At 43.4% G+C, this 16,483-nt stretch overlaps 1 protein-coding gene across 3 annotated transcripts in view; it reads right to left on the reverse strand.

The window, feature by feature from the left end:
* Nucleotides 1-1,315: 1,315 nt before the first annotated feature.
* DNAL1 (dynein axonemal light chain 1) overlaps nt 1,316-16,483 on the reverse strand; it is a 281,387-nt gene continuing 266,219 nt past the window's right edge. For all 3 annotated transcript variants that reach the window (XM_085627053.1, XM_085627054.1, XM_085627055.1), the window contains exon 8: nt 1,316-3,139. In XM_085627053.1, coding sequence (XP_085483179.1) covers nt 3,093-3,139 — 47 coding nt within the window. In that variant the 3' untranslated portion in view covers nt 1,316-3,092. The remainder of the gene's footprint in view (nt 3,140-16,483) is intronic.

Here is a 16,483-nt window from a genome sequence, read left to right on the forward strand (position 1 = left end):
TGACTCACAATTTACATTAAAAACAGTTTTGGACATAGGTAACGTTTTGAAAGCTCTCCGCTAGTGGTCCTTGCACCTATTTCGGTGGTCTGTTTCAGATCCCTTCAATATTATTTGCACACTTCAGTCCCCTGTTCACTTTGGAAACAAACCTGCTCATTCTGTAGCTTGACACGGTGCCTCCTCGCCATTTAGGACTAGGTTTGGGTTTTAAATATGTCCAATAAAAAGGAAAATCTACAAAAACTGCACAATAAAAGTGATCCAAACGTGACAGACTGACGATAGTCCTAAAATATTCATAGTGAACAGTTCGCTCTTTTCGGATGGTGGAGAAAGGCTATTTTTTATGCCTTCACAGACTTTTCATAGAAAACGGTTTTCTGTTGTGTAACTGTTATTTACATGAAAAAGTGCATCTTTGATGGTTCTAATGCCATTTATGCCACTAGAATTATACATCGGGTGTGAAAAATGTGAATGGAGGCTGAACAGTACTGCGGCCAAACAAAGCCACGAAGGTGAGAGGATGTGGCTTAATGGCTAGAGCGGCATACCTTAAAGCTGGGGAAACAGGGGCCTGATTATGATGTCGGATGGACGTAACTATGTGGAAGCAGGACCGCCCGACTAGGAGTCAGAGGTCCCGCTGGCCGCATTATAATGCGACCACCTTCACAGCGGTAGCATTGTGTATCTTTTGTACTGCGGTGTGTGCTGCGGGTTGCAGCACACGCTGCAATACAAAATAAACACATCTGACATATCCCTGCACCATGTGGCAGGCACCATGCAGTGCCTGCCACATGGTTGCCACATGGTGCAGGGATATCTAGGGGGGGGCTCATATTGGAGGCAAAGTGCTCAGCCGGCCCCCCTGGGGTCTGGGGGTGCCGCCGAGCTCTTTGCCAGGGCCGGTTTATGGCCAATTTTGTTACAGGGCCGATGTAACAAAAACGGCCCCCAGGGGCCCAAAAACGGCCCCCACCCGTGCGGCGCACCGGGGGATTGCCCGGTGCCCACTACGGCCAGTCCGGCCCTGGGCCCCAGGTTCGAGTCCGGTGGGAGGCTCAAACATCCTGTGATTCTGGACGATCATTTAATCTCCCAGTGCTTAAAAATTAATGTGTCTGCCTGTAATGCAACTGGTGCTCAGGTCAAGCAGCTCTGAAACTCTCGGGTGGAGTTCGCGCGATATAGAACTCTGCAAAAAACAAACAAAAAATAATGAATACGGATATTCAGAATTGACCTACCCTTCTCATAAACAAACTATTTAGGTAACCACGGAGAGAAACACAAGTTGAAGCCGAGAGCAGCCGTACACTCTTTAATGAATGTAAACAGTATTTTCTCTACAAAAATAAAACGATAAAAAAATGTGACTTGCAAACAAAATACTGAGATCTCGTCTGAAAATGGCCAAAGTATTTCCTGTTTGTGCTTTTGTTGTTATGCACCATTAATTGCACGACATTATTTCATCTTAAGGAACATTTTATATGTAAATGCTCACCCTACTCCAATACCTCACATATGAACAAGGTTGTACAGTAGTGTCTAAAGTAAGTGTTACACATCCAATTATATAAATAAAAACGCAACGACAGCCCGGTTTTCAAAAGGACCATGAGACATTACTCACTTTTACTATTTGTTCAGGGTTTTTTAGCTTATATTTCAGCAGAGGACAGCACATGTTCATATTAACAAGCACTTTAGAAGCAGCGTTCCCATTGGTCAGTATTCTATTATTTAGTACCCTTGTAGTGGATATCTTTTCTGTCAGGTGATCAGTTAAATGGATTATACGGTTAACTGTGTATATAGCACTACACGTGAGCACCCACTTCTTGTAAGTATGATCTATAACAGACTTAGCAGTACATTGAATTATTACGGACCAAGGTAACTAGAAGGCAGTTGAAATGTGGATGCCTTTGCAAGTGGGTCCAATCCCTTAAAAGTCTGCCCTTGCAAGTGGGTCCAATCCCTTATAAGTCTGCCCTGAATTATTAAGCACCCACAGCATGCTGCAACGGTTGGTTTGGATTTCTAATCCATTTGAGATTTACAAACTTAAAACTTACAACAAAATAATTGGAGCTAGGTCCAAGTACCTTATGTGCTTTTCCGACAGCCTTGCTGCAAGACTGTGTGCCCTCTTCTAAACACCATTGGATTCCAGCCTGGCTTAGTGGGGGAATTCTGCCGGAACGGCTATCCCGCTATCTCAACCCACTTTGTATCCTGCTCAGGCTCTTCAGTTCTCATGTGGTGTATCCCATGTCTTTCTGCTCAAATTCTCACCAATCTTTTCATCTTGTGTGTTTTCTATTGCTCTTCTGAAGCTACACTATAGTCTTCCCAAAAATAGTATGCCAACTGCCTCTTTCAGTCCTCTACAGGTAACAAACCAATACGTTTCAAAATGATGTGCAACTTTAGCATTAGTTAATAGCGAGCCAAGCATGTGAGCCACAAGTATGTGTTCACAATAAATAGCTGGTTTCAAAATTATTGATCAGGATATATAAAAAAAAAGGTTTGAATGAATAATTTGTATTTTTCAGTTTTAGTTCCCTAATGAAGTTTTCCCTTTTCAGACCCCTTTTGTAGAAAACAATTTGAAAGAAAAAAATAACCTTTACATAAATCTAAACTTGCTGAATATCTGCTCATTTCGATATTTGTGCACTAGATACAAATTATTTTGTTTGCTAAATTATTCTGGAAACATAAAGGTCACTGCTTTAAAATTGTACTTAAAATGTGAAAAACACACAATAAAGTTGTATTAACGCGCCCTTACATTAGCTCCCACTCTCCATTCCACTGAACCACAATTTAGTTAATCCTCAAACACTTCATCGTTTCACGTGTGTGAATTCAAAAACGGCTTAATGGAAAGGTCAGCAGAAATATATGTATATATTCTCTGGTTACTTTAAACAAATCCATCCCTCTCTACGAAACGGAGTTGGCATGTTGATTATAAAAACCTTACTTTTGGTAATATTGTAAGAAACAGTTATACAAAAGTCTTCTATTGTCTTTAACATAAATAATTTAAAACAGACTAAATGTGTGGATTATTCTCCTTCGCCCTCCTCTTCCTCTTGTTTAATGACTGGATTTCCTGAAAAGAGAAAAAAAAGAAGTTCAGAGTCTGATCATCATGGTTCATGTACTGTGGGGATGCCCTAATCCAAGCTCCCGCGGTGTAGGACAAACCCCGCCACTAAGATGGCCCTTGCTCTCCCCAGGTTCATGGCATATCTGAGGAGAGGTAGACCGTGAAATTTTAGGGAAACCCCATCGATTTTTGCAGGAGAGCCTTATTATTTTTAATTGTACCGTAAAATCTAGCAATTCAATTCTTCTTCACGCGATCTTAGAAAAAGATCATACAAGCACAAGATAAAAACAGTGCAATAAAATATAAATATAAACATTCTTTATCACAGCATTACAATCTCATTATAGTAAAATAAATATCTAGCAATTTAACACCACTTGGGAAGAAGGATTCTGCAATTGAGAGCCCATGCTCCATGTAATAATGAAACTTGGCAGAACGACTGTGAAGCCCTGGCTTGATTCCTTGGGAACCCAGTAACGTTCTTTATCAGCCAAATGTACAGGAAGGCAATGGCACGGGCTGTTAAATGTGGCATTGGTGGCTGAGAGGTTCCCACAATGGCACGTCTTTATGGGTTGGTAATGTAGCAATCGTGATTTTACGCAACGGAGAATCTCTAGAGCGGGCGCCTTTGACACTAGCTTTGGACCGCTACATAGTTTACCTGAAGAGTGCTATATCAAGGAAACACATCCTAATGACAGCTATTAGCACACCGCACATCTCTCAGCAGACCTGCACGAGCTGGAGGTAATCCAGAAGGCCACAAAGAAAATATGCTTACCTGTAACACACATTGTCCAGCCTGGGCATCTTCATTAGATTAGTAAACACTTAATGACTGCTCCCTGCCTCACCTGGCAAATCAGCTCAAGATGCTCACATTCTATTGGATTTCCTTGTTCCTGCACAGGGAGCACGGAAAGCCAGAAGAGTTGTGCTAAGCGAGACTGGAAAGCATTATGCCCACTCTGAATTGACCTGCGTTTTTGAACGGAGGTCTAATAGTTCCCAGAGCATTCACTACCCCACCTGATGAACACCGTTAGTGAGGGGAGGCTTGCGGTGGCACTCCCTCGTTCCACTCATCAAGAGTGATTGGGGCAGTTGAGCAGTGCCATCAGTGTAACAGAAACCAGCCCGTGGGTCCTGGAAGGCATATCTGACTCCAAAGATTGCAACTTTGGCCGGAGGGGACGCACACAGAAGCTAGCAAGAAACACTGAAACCCTATAGATGCTTTGGCGGTATGTGGTGTATGGCAGACATTACAACCTACAGTACCCACAAGTGGGATTATGGCATTCTCTACATTACAGTGACTAACTTTGGCGTGTTCTGGAGGTGGTATGTGTATGCAAATGTCCCCAGTGTGGTGCCTACCCATCTTTAGACTGTTGAACATACACTGCTCTTTTCTCTTTTAGAGCAGACATATTGGACTGGTTCCTGGGAAGGTCAGTATATCAGACAAGAGGGACAAATATTGCTGAAGAGCGAAAGAAATCTGGCCAGGATCAGTTTTTTAAACCCTAGGAGGGAAAGCATGGAGCCCACGCACCTCCTTGCAGGTGGAAGATGGGAACTTCATTAATGCAATTTACCAAAATCCCAATTCCATGATTGAGAACATTCCAGGAGCAGTTAGAGCTATTGAAGATCTCTGGCAGGTGACAGGTCTCACATTAAGACTTAAGTAAGGACGGGCTCTCTCAAACAGAAGGCGAACTCCTAAATATGGGAAGCAGAAACTTTCAAGAGATATTGGGGAGAAAACACAACGCGCACATAAACGAGAACATGGGCAGTGATGAGAGCACTTAGAGTTATACCTAGCATAGTGAATAATACATTTTAGGCTGAAAAGGACGATTCACTCAGACTTTTGTGCAACGTCACTAGGCTCAATCAGAAAGGCACAAGGTCAGAGGAGGTGATGAGGCATGTTTGCTTTGTTCCATCTTGACCAAGAGCGCGATGCTTTGAAACAAGCCAGAGGGACTGCGGAGACAATATAGTTTTATGACCTCTCGCCCTTCTTTTTTCTAAGATAAAGGGAAAATCTGTGCAAACTGACAATCATCTTTAATCTCAACCTGTAATATGAAGCATCTAAGATTACAACTTTGAACATAGGCAACCATCTTTAAGGATTTGGACACAGCCAGCCCTGTAAACCCTGGCAATGGTATACAGAGGAAATGCCAGAAAATTCACCACAGCATCAGGGAAATCATCTTAGCATCCTCTGGATAGACGGATACCAAAGGGCTCTCTATTAAGAATTGGGCCAAAGTTAACTTACTGCATGTTTTTGCAGGGGTAGGGGTGGGGGAGGGAGGGATTCCTTGCCCATATGATTTCACATTCAAAAGCTCAATGAAAATTAAACACCAATATATGGAAAAAAAACTAGACGCACCTACCACCTACAGCCATCTTAGCTTTAGTAAAGCAAGCATCCATCTTAAACGTACCCAGAAGTAGCATCTTGGAATAAACGTAGCACCAAACAAATGAAAACAATTCTACTAATCAACTGCCCGACCACTGTCAAAGAGACTAATTTTTGCACAATTTTGATTCTTTGCCGAAAAAGTAAAGAAAAACTTAAGCCTCGTATATCTCCTTTCTTCCCAGTACTGTTCATTGCATAACAAATACCCAGCCAATCTGACAACCACCCTGGTAAATAATTCAACAAGAAAGACAACATTAGGCTAAACTTGAAGCCGAACAAAGAAAATAAAGATCTACTAAACAAAGGAAATTAAATACAAACATTCATATAAAGCTCAAACAATCTAACCTAACTGAAATACCGTATCTCTAAAAGCACTACTACATATGAATGGCAGGCATATTCTTTGAAGAACTTAGCGTGGACTGAAGCTCTTCATATCAGACCTTACCGTCTCCAGGGCTACATAGTCCTTCCAGCTCACCTTGCAGCAAGGTAAACAAGCGGCCATTTTGCCTAACCCTCTGGTGAATGGTGCGAGCTAAAATTCACACTACAAAAAAGTTTTATGCTAATACAAATGTGTATACATTCCTCACTCTGTCCCCTCCCCCTATCCTGCAATGGGCCATAGAGACTAGATCAGTAGCAGAGTTTAATTGCAAGTTCCTCATATGACTGAAGCTCACCGACTGCAACATCAGATTTTGGGTGATATTACTTTCATCAAATAAATCTTCCCCTTGGTCAAAGAAGCTCATCACTCCATCACATATGAGATCATGAACTGAGCTAGTAGTTTACGTTGAAATAATGTTAGTAAGTAAATGTTATCATCTTTTAAATTAGACAAGCTGCAGTCAAGCCGCACTGTGTATGAATTTAATAGTGCGAACACTTCGTACTAGGCAGGTTGGAACCATATACTATATGCCTGACGGACAGGCTTTCTGTACATTGAAATTTAGTATGGTTGATGAGATATCAGCATGCATCTCCTCCCTCCCGTTTGGAAACTTGGTTTAGGGTGTAGAAACAGCAGGTCTACTTACATCGGTTAACCTGCCTGATCACTTAAGAATTAAGGGGGTAATCCAAACAAGCCTTGACGAGAGATGTTCTCAGCATCATTTGGTTTTGCCGGTTATACGGTTACTATTAGTTGAATAGTTCTGTTGCAAACTGCCCAAAGAGACTGATGAGCTATCTTCATGCAAGCAATCCCTACCACTCGCACCTGAATAGAAATTATGCTGGACTTCGGTCTCCAAGTCTTGTGACGCGCATTTCCTCTTTATCAGGTGTATCGTCAGTTAGGTTTGTTTCACTCTGTGCCTGTGATGGCTGATCCAGAAGCATACTTGGCTGCTGGGCTTTGTCCGCAGGACACTCTCTTGAGTAGTCGCACGCTCAATAAAGCTCTTCATTCATGAATGCATTATTGCCCTTCTCCTTTTATCTTACAGGTGTTTAGTGGAGCACGGGCTCGTCCACTGCTCTGGAGCTGATGGGGCAAGTGGTGGTCATGTAGTGCACACAAAGAGTATGTGTTGTTTTGTGTACCACAGCACACTACTACCACACTCCCCACTGAGGAAAGTTGTGGTCAGAAACAGAGGACTTTATGGAGCCTCAATCAATAGCAGTATTCCACAAATTATGCTCACAGTTAATTTCACTGCTTGTACCCATGAAAAAGGCAACTTGAAATCATCACATAGCTCCAGGTTCTAAGAAGCTATGCTGGAGGTTGACACTGGAAGCACAATCTTCGATCAAGTTTTATAAAAAGGTTGTAAGTCGCAGACAAGTTTGCAGAAAGCTCAATATTTTTAATTAGCTCAATGGAATTTATTCTTTTCTTGGATTTAGTGTTCTCATTTCACCTGGGAAGCTATAATAAGGAATTTCTAGCCCTATTTCTAATCCTAGGACGCCTAGTTGAAGCTATCCAACTTTCTGCTGCACACCAGTGGCATGGTTTAACTGGGCTGTCAGTTTACATTCCAAAGGTTGCTTGTCGAATTAAATCTGCTATTGTGCTTTCACACCCCATGCTCTAAAACTCCAAATCTGAACTTGCACGAATTGCAACTTCTCAGTTGGTCTCTTTATCGAGCCTCAACCACAATTCACAATACAATGCATATAAGCTGGGTAAAATGATGTCCTTTGAGTCTCATATAATCATTAACCTTGCACTGGCTATAGTAATATCGATACTGTCGAAAGCTAGTAATCCGGTCAAATTCATGACGGGGAAACTCATTAAAAGGGGCCCAAATACCCTTCAAAAACCCCTGTATTCACGAGCAGCACCAAAACATATGGGGGTGGTCGGCCGCAACTAACATACCAGATTCAATCGAAACTAAGGCGCCTTCCTAGCTAATTTTGCAACATTTGTAGGAGGGCAGTAACCTAGATGGGGGGAGATCAACTGCTGTTTATGCCTAGCAGCTATAAACCTCGATAACATTCATGCTCACTCTAACAATCATCATTCCACAACACTAACCACCCCCTTCAACCTAATGGGAATGGTCCGATACCATGTAAATAAAATATTCATCTTACCCCAAAATTCCTTACCACTGTGCAACTGGATGTCTTATAAATTGCTTGGACCAAAGTGCAGCTCCTATCAAGTGTAGGGGGTTCCTCTGTTGTGATCTCAGGTCCACCACATTTAGTCATAGGAAGGTACAACTTTGCAACACCTCCAACAGGCATCAGACCTGCTAACATTGCTCTCATCATTACAGGCATTAGGCACCACCAAAGCATTACCTTGTATGCATTTTCTTGAGAATGAAGGCAAAGAGACAACGTGGCTGCCCTTGGTCACATGAATACCAGAGCTCTCGGGATTACTGTCTAAAGGAGAGTTGTCCAGGTCTTGACATAGTTACGTAACTTGTAAGGACTTCAACTTTCAAAAATGTGGTATAAGTGAGGAACAGCCCTCGCTGATCTCGCCATGGAGAGAATAAGTCTTAATTTTTTTTATAGTGGCCCTACTCACCCTGGCCTCACTCTGTTTCGCAATATCCTGTGATTGAATCATGCTGTAAGCATCCTCTGGCCCTGGTTGAAAGCCATTTGGACATTGTTTCCTATTTTGTATAATGCCACTTAAAGTGCAGGAAGATCCCACCACTTCACGTACCCCTTATCATCCATCTGGGGCAAGAAATCAGGTTTCCCGCTAACTGGGTTAAGGGGCACAAGTAGCTCATAACTTGGCGAACCCAAACTGCCTACTTCCAGCATGTTAATGTACTCTTAGTAGAAAGTAAAAGTGTACCATAAAATGTAAGTGTTCTAGGTAGCAACCAGTAAAGATTTCCCAGGGGCCCCTTTGTCTCCTCTTGTCCTGGTCTATACCAAGAAGTATCAGGAGACTATGAGACTTGTGTCCGCTGCGATGCTTAGACATACCTAGTAATATCGAGGTCCTCCAGTCCACCTTCATGAGATCTCTTAAATAGAACCAATCTGATAACTTGAGGCAGCTTGCTATTCCAGATGAAGGACCAAAGTTGGATTGTAGAATCTTTGTGAGGGAACTCGATAGGGAACCTTCTAGCCACAGACAGCAGTCTAGGCAAGAAATTAATAGTCATGCAGTTTATTCTGCTTATCCCAAAAATGTCCAATGTGCCCCATCTATACAAATCTTTCTATAGTGTATCCAACATGGGTGGTAAAGAATTCTTGTATAGCAGAAGGTACGATTGCACCTATATATTCAATACCTCTCTATCGCAATCTCAGGAGGACCTTCTTACTATCATTTTGTCTCACTGCCATCGCTATGCCACCCGTTAATTAATCCTTTTGTTAAATAATAATAAAGCAAGAAATTGTACAGAAGCTCCAGAAGCTCCTAAGTTTGCCCAGCAATGTGGGGAAGTGATATGTCTGGATTAGTCAGGAAATAGAAGGTGCCATCGGTGAGGAGTACCAAATTCACTTGACCAGATTTCATGTCTAATCCTGTGACACAAACGGTTCATTCCCGGGAGGTGTACAGCGTTTAGCGTCAGACTTTTGTTTGCTTGTCTTTCTTTGAATGGCGTTGTTTCCCCCGGGCGGGGAACTAGTGCACCAATCCAAGAGGTACTGCAACACGTGGATTGGAAAACAAAATGTGTACTGCGACTCGGTATTTAGGGAAGTGGCCTTTTAACCATACTGCTTACGTTCTGTAAGGATACAAGCAATGGACATTGAAATGGGTCGATTCCGTGCCCTGTATTCATATCCTTAACTTCTCAGGCAAAAGCACTCACTGATTTCTGAATAGTGAGTGTAAAAGCGTTAAAGTAACCATCTTGTTCCAGCTTGTGGTTTCTTTTTTTTGTAGGCAGCATTTTGCTCTTGTCTAGTGCGGAATTTAAATTGAGCCGCAACCAGGTGTTTATAGTGGGGCACAATTGGGTTGTAGTTGACGGCAGTGCAAGTTTCTCTCAGTGGGGCAGTATGGTGTTTAGTGGGGGAGAGGATGTGACACCATGGTCAGAGCTGCCAAATTTGGAACGGGGGAACCTGGTTCTGAACGATGATCATTGCGAGATCTTCTTTGTCCTATCAGCACTACCCATAAAAGGGAGTCAGTGAACGCGACACAAGAGGAGGCTGTGTGAATGCACCCAGGGAGCGAAGGGGGGCTGTGTGACTGCACCTAGGGAGCGAAGGGGGGTTGTGTGACTGCACCTAGGGAGCGAATGGGGGCTGTGTGACTTCACCCAGGGAGTGAAGGGGAGCTGTGTTACTGCACCCAGGGAGCGAAGGGAGCTGCATGACTGACATCAGGGAGCGAAAGGAGCTGTATGACTAAACCAGAGAGTGAAGGGAGCTGTGTGACCGAAACCAGGGAGTGGAGAAAGTGGTGCCCTGGCAGGGGTGCATACATGGGCGCAAGAACATCCCTGGGAGAAATACGGCCCCCTCCCACGAGGTTAGTAGATTGGAGCTGTGCTTCCGTAGAGCAGCAGAAACTTTCAACAGGCCTATTTCAAAATAGAATACTCTGCTAAAACAGGTTTAATTGATTTAGGGCTAAAAAGGAATGATTACGAGTAAAATAAAGTGCCGCAATAATGCCGCAAAATGTTCATTTTTGTGCCGCAAAATTTGCAAACCAAGGCCGCAATATCCTGGGGGATCTGCTAGTGGTGACACTGTTACTCGCAGCTGCTGCTCTTGATGAGAGGGCGGCAGTTCTGACCATTGACATTGATAAGGGGTTTGACAGCCTGGGCTGGGACAACCTATCTGCGGCGTTAACCCACTTAGGCCTGGGGGACGGGTTCCTGGTGTGGGTGCGCTTGCGGTATGCGGCACCCACTGAAAGGGTAAGAACAAGCGGAGTGGTCTTAAAATCTTATGCAGTGGCGATAGATATGCGGCAGCGCTGTCCTCTACCCCCACTGTTATTTGCCCTGGCTGTGGAGCCATTGGCACGAAAGCGAGAGAAGGGGTACATTATAATGACCTTTTGCATCGCAGTGTTTTGCACCATATTGCATTGTATGCAGATGATATGCTGTTCCTTCTTCAATGTTATGGGATAGATTTCCCTGGAGTGACTGGTCTCTTAAGAGGAGTTGGGTGCTCTGTCGGGCTGTGTGTGAACGGGGGGAAACCAGTCTGTACTCCCTGCGCAAGACTCCGGATGCTCCCCCTGTGATTGGGGGGTTACAGTGGGAGACCACCATCTTTCGTTATCTGGGTGTGCAGCTCTACCAAACGGAGACTGTTTTATTGGAGGGTAGCCTCAGCAGAGCCCCGTCGGCACTCTGGGGATCGATATACTTTTGGAAAGCCCTTCCTATTTCTGTGGCCGGGCGCATAGCGATCACCAAAATTATTGCGTTACCCTGGCTCTTATACTATTTCACCACGCTCCCTATCTTGATACCCCACTCCAGATTCAGGGAGATGCACTCTGGTGGATCTTATCTAGGGTTCAGGCTGTCGCCGGGTCGCCCTGGTGAAACTGCAGGGCTCGGTTCAGGATGGAGGGTTGGCTGCCCCTGACTTTGAGGCATACTATCTGGCAGCCCAGGTGCAGTGGGTAGCAAGGTAGGTGGATACCACTCGGTTGATCGACCTAGCAGTTTGGCAAAACTGTAGATCACACTTCACTAGAAAGTGCTTGGGGTCCACAGATTCCCAGGTGGACAGGGGAGGAAATGGGTAGCATATGAGGAGGCAACCTTGCTCCGGGAAGCCAAGAGAGGACAGTGCTCATTAGAGGGAGCTCGGGCCTGGGATGCACCAATAGAGAAGTTGCATGCAGAGGCGGAGGGTTTGGAGACTTCTTCCGCCACGAATACCTAGAGTGATGGAGAGACACGGTTGACTCCCAGTTCTCCAAGCTCCCATTCCTAAGTAGAGCCGTTCCAGAGACGACGGACTCACAGGTCTGTTTACTTGTGAGGCAGAGATAAGATGGCTGCCTTCAGGCTATGCATTGGGGTAGGAAGGGCGAGGGGGGTTTCTGTTGGCTGGATACTCTGCAGTGAGTTTGTTTTCAGTATGTTATGGCACAGATACCCTGAGTATAAGGACTGGCCTCCTTTGGGAGGTTGCAATGTCTTATTTACCGATTTATTACCGATTTGTATTGTGTATGTGGGGAAAATGGCAAACTATTGTGGTGAAAAAAGAATAATCCTGTGACACATTTCTATTGGTTGAGATGGTCTCAGTTCTATTGCAATAGCAAAGACTTGAGGCAAAAATAGGCAGCCTAGTGTCGCCCCTCTGGATAGTAAGATGGGGTTGGATAAGTGTGATCGAACCTTCAATCTAGTGGATGGGCGAACAAAGTTAGCGTTAATGAGCACAAGGATTCTAACCAGCAACGTGGACCTATCAAGGATCTGGTTTAGAGAAGGCATGTTGACCCTACTAGACACCTTCTCTGCATCAAGTGAAAGAAGACACATGTAGGTTTAGTCAAGTCCCTGGAGACGACACATTTACACGAGTCCCGAATGAAGCCATCCTCGCAAAATTAACGTTCTAAAAAAACAGTAAGTTTTCATTTTCTAATAGGCTTGTTTTATTTTAGTTTTCTTTTCTATCTTTGAAGTTTTTGTGGGTAACCAATGTAGTGAGCTTACTGCCTCAGCTTCCCAACAAGAGACGAGGCCAGGGAGCAGCAGGTCTGCGGATGACGGTGGTAGGAGAGGTAATTGTACATTTCGTGAATGACGGAAAGATGTAAAACATAGTCTGCTGTGCATGCAGTGTCCTCGGGAAACCAACTGAAAACACTACAGCCAACAAAATACTTTACCACCTCGCTACACACAACATGCTGGTGCCCCACACATCTGGGCCTGTTGCAGTAGAGAGACAACTGTCCTCCGAGTGTTGAATGTTCTCAAAAGCTGTTCTTTCAGATTGCTCAGCTGATTTCGGAAGTGGCTGCAGCTTACTACGAGGACGAGGCAGGCCAAGAAACCGACCTGACCACACATTATGTAAGAACAGGCTTCAGAGGAACTGTTGTGGATTGCTTCTCTTTAACTACAGACAGAGCCCAGTGTGTATAGAGTGACACATTCAGTTCATCTTCTCTGCCAATATAATGTGGCCTTCTGGGATCTACTCTGGATTATCCAGTTTTAATGTATACATTGAGGTACTAGATTCATTAATAGCAATATTTCTTAATATGTTAGTTAAACAAAACGGTACCTAAGGGAGCAATCCAAAACTGAAGCTGAAGACTGCCTTTAAATACTTGTAAATTTAGAATGGTAACTTCGCTTCACATACGACTGTGCTCTTTTTATTCAGTTCTAACTCATTTGACTATTTCCCCGAGACATCTGTCATATTCTTGTGTACTCGGACAGATCTTTAGGCTTCAACCTAAAATCTTCTCTTAGTCTACAATCTCACATTTCTAATTTGACAAAATCTGCTTGTTAATAATAACTACGTTTTCTTCTCAAATGGAGCCAGGTTTACACCGTCGGGGATTCTAATCAGTTGTTCAGACCCTGAATCCCTTCCATGCCAATAGCTGTAATATTCTAAAGTGGCCTAAATCATCCAAGCCAGATATTCAACTATGTAACTGTCTCCATATCTCTTTTGACTGGGTGCCTCCAGAGACTAGTAGATTGGTTAAAATTGCAATACCAGCTCAGCAAAGCATTTGTCCATAGACAAACTGTTTAATAAATTACAAACTCCCCATTACTGGAAGCACCTGATCTACCAGTAACAAATCGGGCCAAGTCTCATGTAGTGGAAGACAGTCACTTTCAACCAGGCCTACTCTTTGCAGACCCAAGGAGTCATACATTTTTAGATGAATATATGCAAATCTTTTATCTTATTCACTTTTTAAAAGCCCTCCAAGGTCACTTTTCAATACCTACCCATCTACTGATCACAGGTCTGCACTTCTCAGCAATATGTTACGGTTCGGTTGCATCAATGACGCTTACAATGTCAGACCTATGCTTCACTTGCAGCCAGCTACCCTCCAAAGCAAAACTCCATAAACAAACAATAAGAAGTGAGGTGGAACTCAACAAGGACTGGGGGAGAGGGAGAGGAATCTTAGCATTTCAGGATTTCAGTGGCTATTTAATAAATATATCAGCTATGGCGGGACAGGAAGTAGGCTCCAGATAAGCTAAGGGGGGGAAGCAAGGGGGCTTCACTGGACAGACGGATGGAGAACTATGCCTCAGAAGAACCCGTGCGCAGGTAATGGAGCATCACAAGGCTGAAAAAAGGAAGAGAGGTTAGAGCATGTAACAGGCACCACAGAAGAAAATAGTGGAGCACATTATAAAAGGCATGCCCTTGAAAAACATGTCAACTTGTTAACTAAAAAACAATGTAATGCCTTCGTTTACAGACGACTGCCTAATCCAATATCATTTAAAGGGAATTAATATGTTGAAGACAAAAATGAAACTCATTGCTTATAAAAAGCATTGTCCTAAAATATTGTGAAATGAGAGGAAAAAAAAGTAAAACAATCCCTAGAAAGGTGGTGTTTGGAGTAATTATAAAAGTGCACCAAATACGGTACTGAATCTTGTATATACCTGATAAAGAAAACACATCCAAATGTTTATCAGATGGAATTGAAAGAACATTTTTGGAAGGAAAAAAACAGATATTCAACAGAGTATCAGGTTGACAATCTAAATAAAAAACGTAACGATGAGTGTTTGGGTAAGTTGGTTTTATCAAGAAGAAAAAACTCCTTCTGCAGTAGTCTGTTTAACATGAACCGACACATGGAGGTAGCCAGAGAAATATGCTGGAGAACAGAGCAGCAAAAATTGGTGGAATATTTTTTTTCTTATCAGATTTTATTGGGCTTTTGCCAGCAACATGACCCAACAGGGTCATATACATATTATTCCTCAGGATAAAATTGCGTTTCAGTATCCCCATTAGAAGAAACAAAGTAAAACATGGCAAACATACACACGTGCACAGCAAGCCCCCTCCACCCTGACAGAGTCTTAGATCTTAATCAGTTGTGGTCCCAAAGATCTCAGTAACAGCATGTGAATCCTGGCCATATTGTCTGATTTCAGCGTCTAATTGTAGTTCAGCAATGCGTACAGGCTCTAGAACCAAGCCCCGGTAATCCTCCCACCTCTGCCAAACCTTGCAATGTTTTTGAGGGCATCCCCTTGCCTGGAATACTGCAACCTCAAGCCTCATACAGTCCATCCCCTGCTTCCAAAACCCCAAACGCGGCGGCTCGTCCGTCTTGCATCGTCGTGCAATGGCTCTTCTTGCCAATGTGAGACCAAGGAATAATAAGTGATGCTTACAGCGGTTTCCGCCGTAGGTGCTGTGAAGATGGAGCAGTTTCTGGGCAAATGGATCGTCCCATGCCAGAATCTCTGCTAACCAGGACACTAAACCCCTCTAGAAATGGGTCAAACCACTGCAATCCCACATCGTGTGGAGGAATGTACCTTCGTAACCCCACATCGCAAACATGTAGAAGAGCCTATAAGGCCCATGCACCACAGACCACTTCTCTTAAAATATGCCCTGTGGAGATATTTGAATTGAATCAACCTGAAACAGGAAGATATCTCCGTACTGCAAGTTGACTCGAGAGCTTTCGCCCAATCATCATTGTGAGAAAGTGGCTCTGTATATACTGTTCCCAAATAGGTAAAGTGTGTACAGAGTCCATAGTCCCCAGAGGTTTGGCAGAGGCTAAAGTTAGATATAACCTTACTCTCTAAAGTGGTAGTTTAGTCGAGCAGTAAGGCAGTATCAGAGGACAGTGTAAAGCTTTTGTTGTACACACTCAGTCAGCAAATGGTCTCACACACTCAATAACTGAACTCTAGTCCAATGGTTTATATAAAAAATATATGTTTGTTTTATTTTAGAACCAACAATAGGTATTAAATATACTTTCTCAGAATGAGAAGCTTTAGTTGAATACTTTTGCAATATGCAATTGACTTTTGTAGATAGTTACAGATTGTTGCAATAGGCAACACAATTTCAAACACAATAATGCATAGAGCTCAATGGAAGTTTTAAGTTATTTGCAATAGATTACTTTCAGGATTACTTTTGTAACTCCAGGACTGGATCCTAGACCTAAGTCTGCTTGCCGTGACATCCGGAGGACAGATAGTATAGTGGAGCTATTAATAACTAGGTTCTGATAGATCTGGGAAGTCTTGTGGCTGTATAAGTCCCCCATCAAGAGTTTAACCTCCAATGGGTTGAAGTCTGGGAGGTCTGTGAGGACACAAAGGGACGGGGAAACAGCATGACGTAATTAACTTTCATAGAATTGGGTGGAATTTTGGAGAGAGAACTACTATCATGACTGCTAATCAGGGAGAGGG

Source organism: Triturus cristatus, chromosome 9 (genome assembly GCF_964204655.1).
Source record: "Triturus cristatus chromosome 9, aTriCri1.1, whole genome shotgun sequence".
NCBI lineage: Eukaryota > Metazoa > Chordata > Amphibia > Caudata > Salamandridae > Triturus > Triturus cristatus.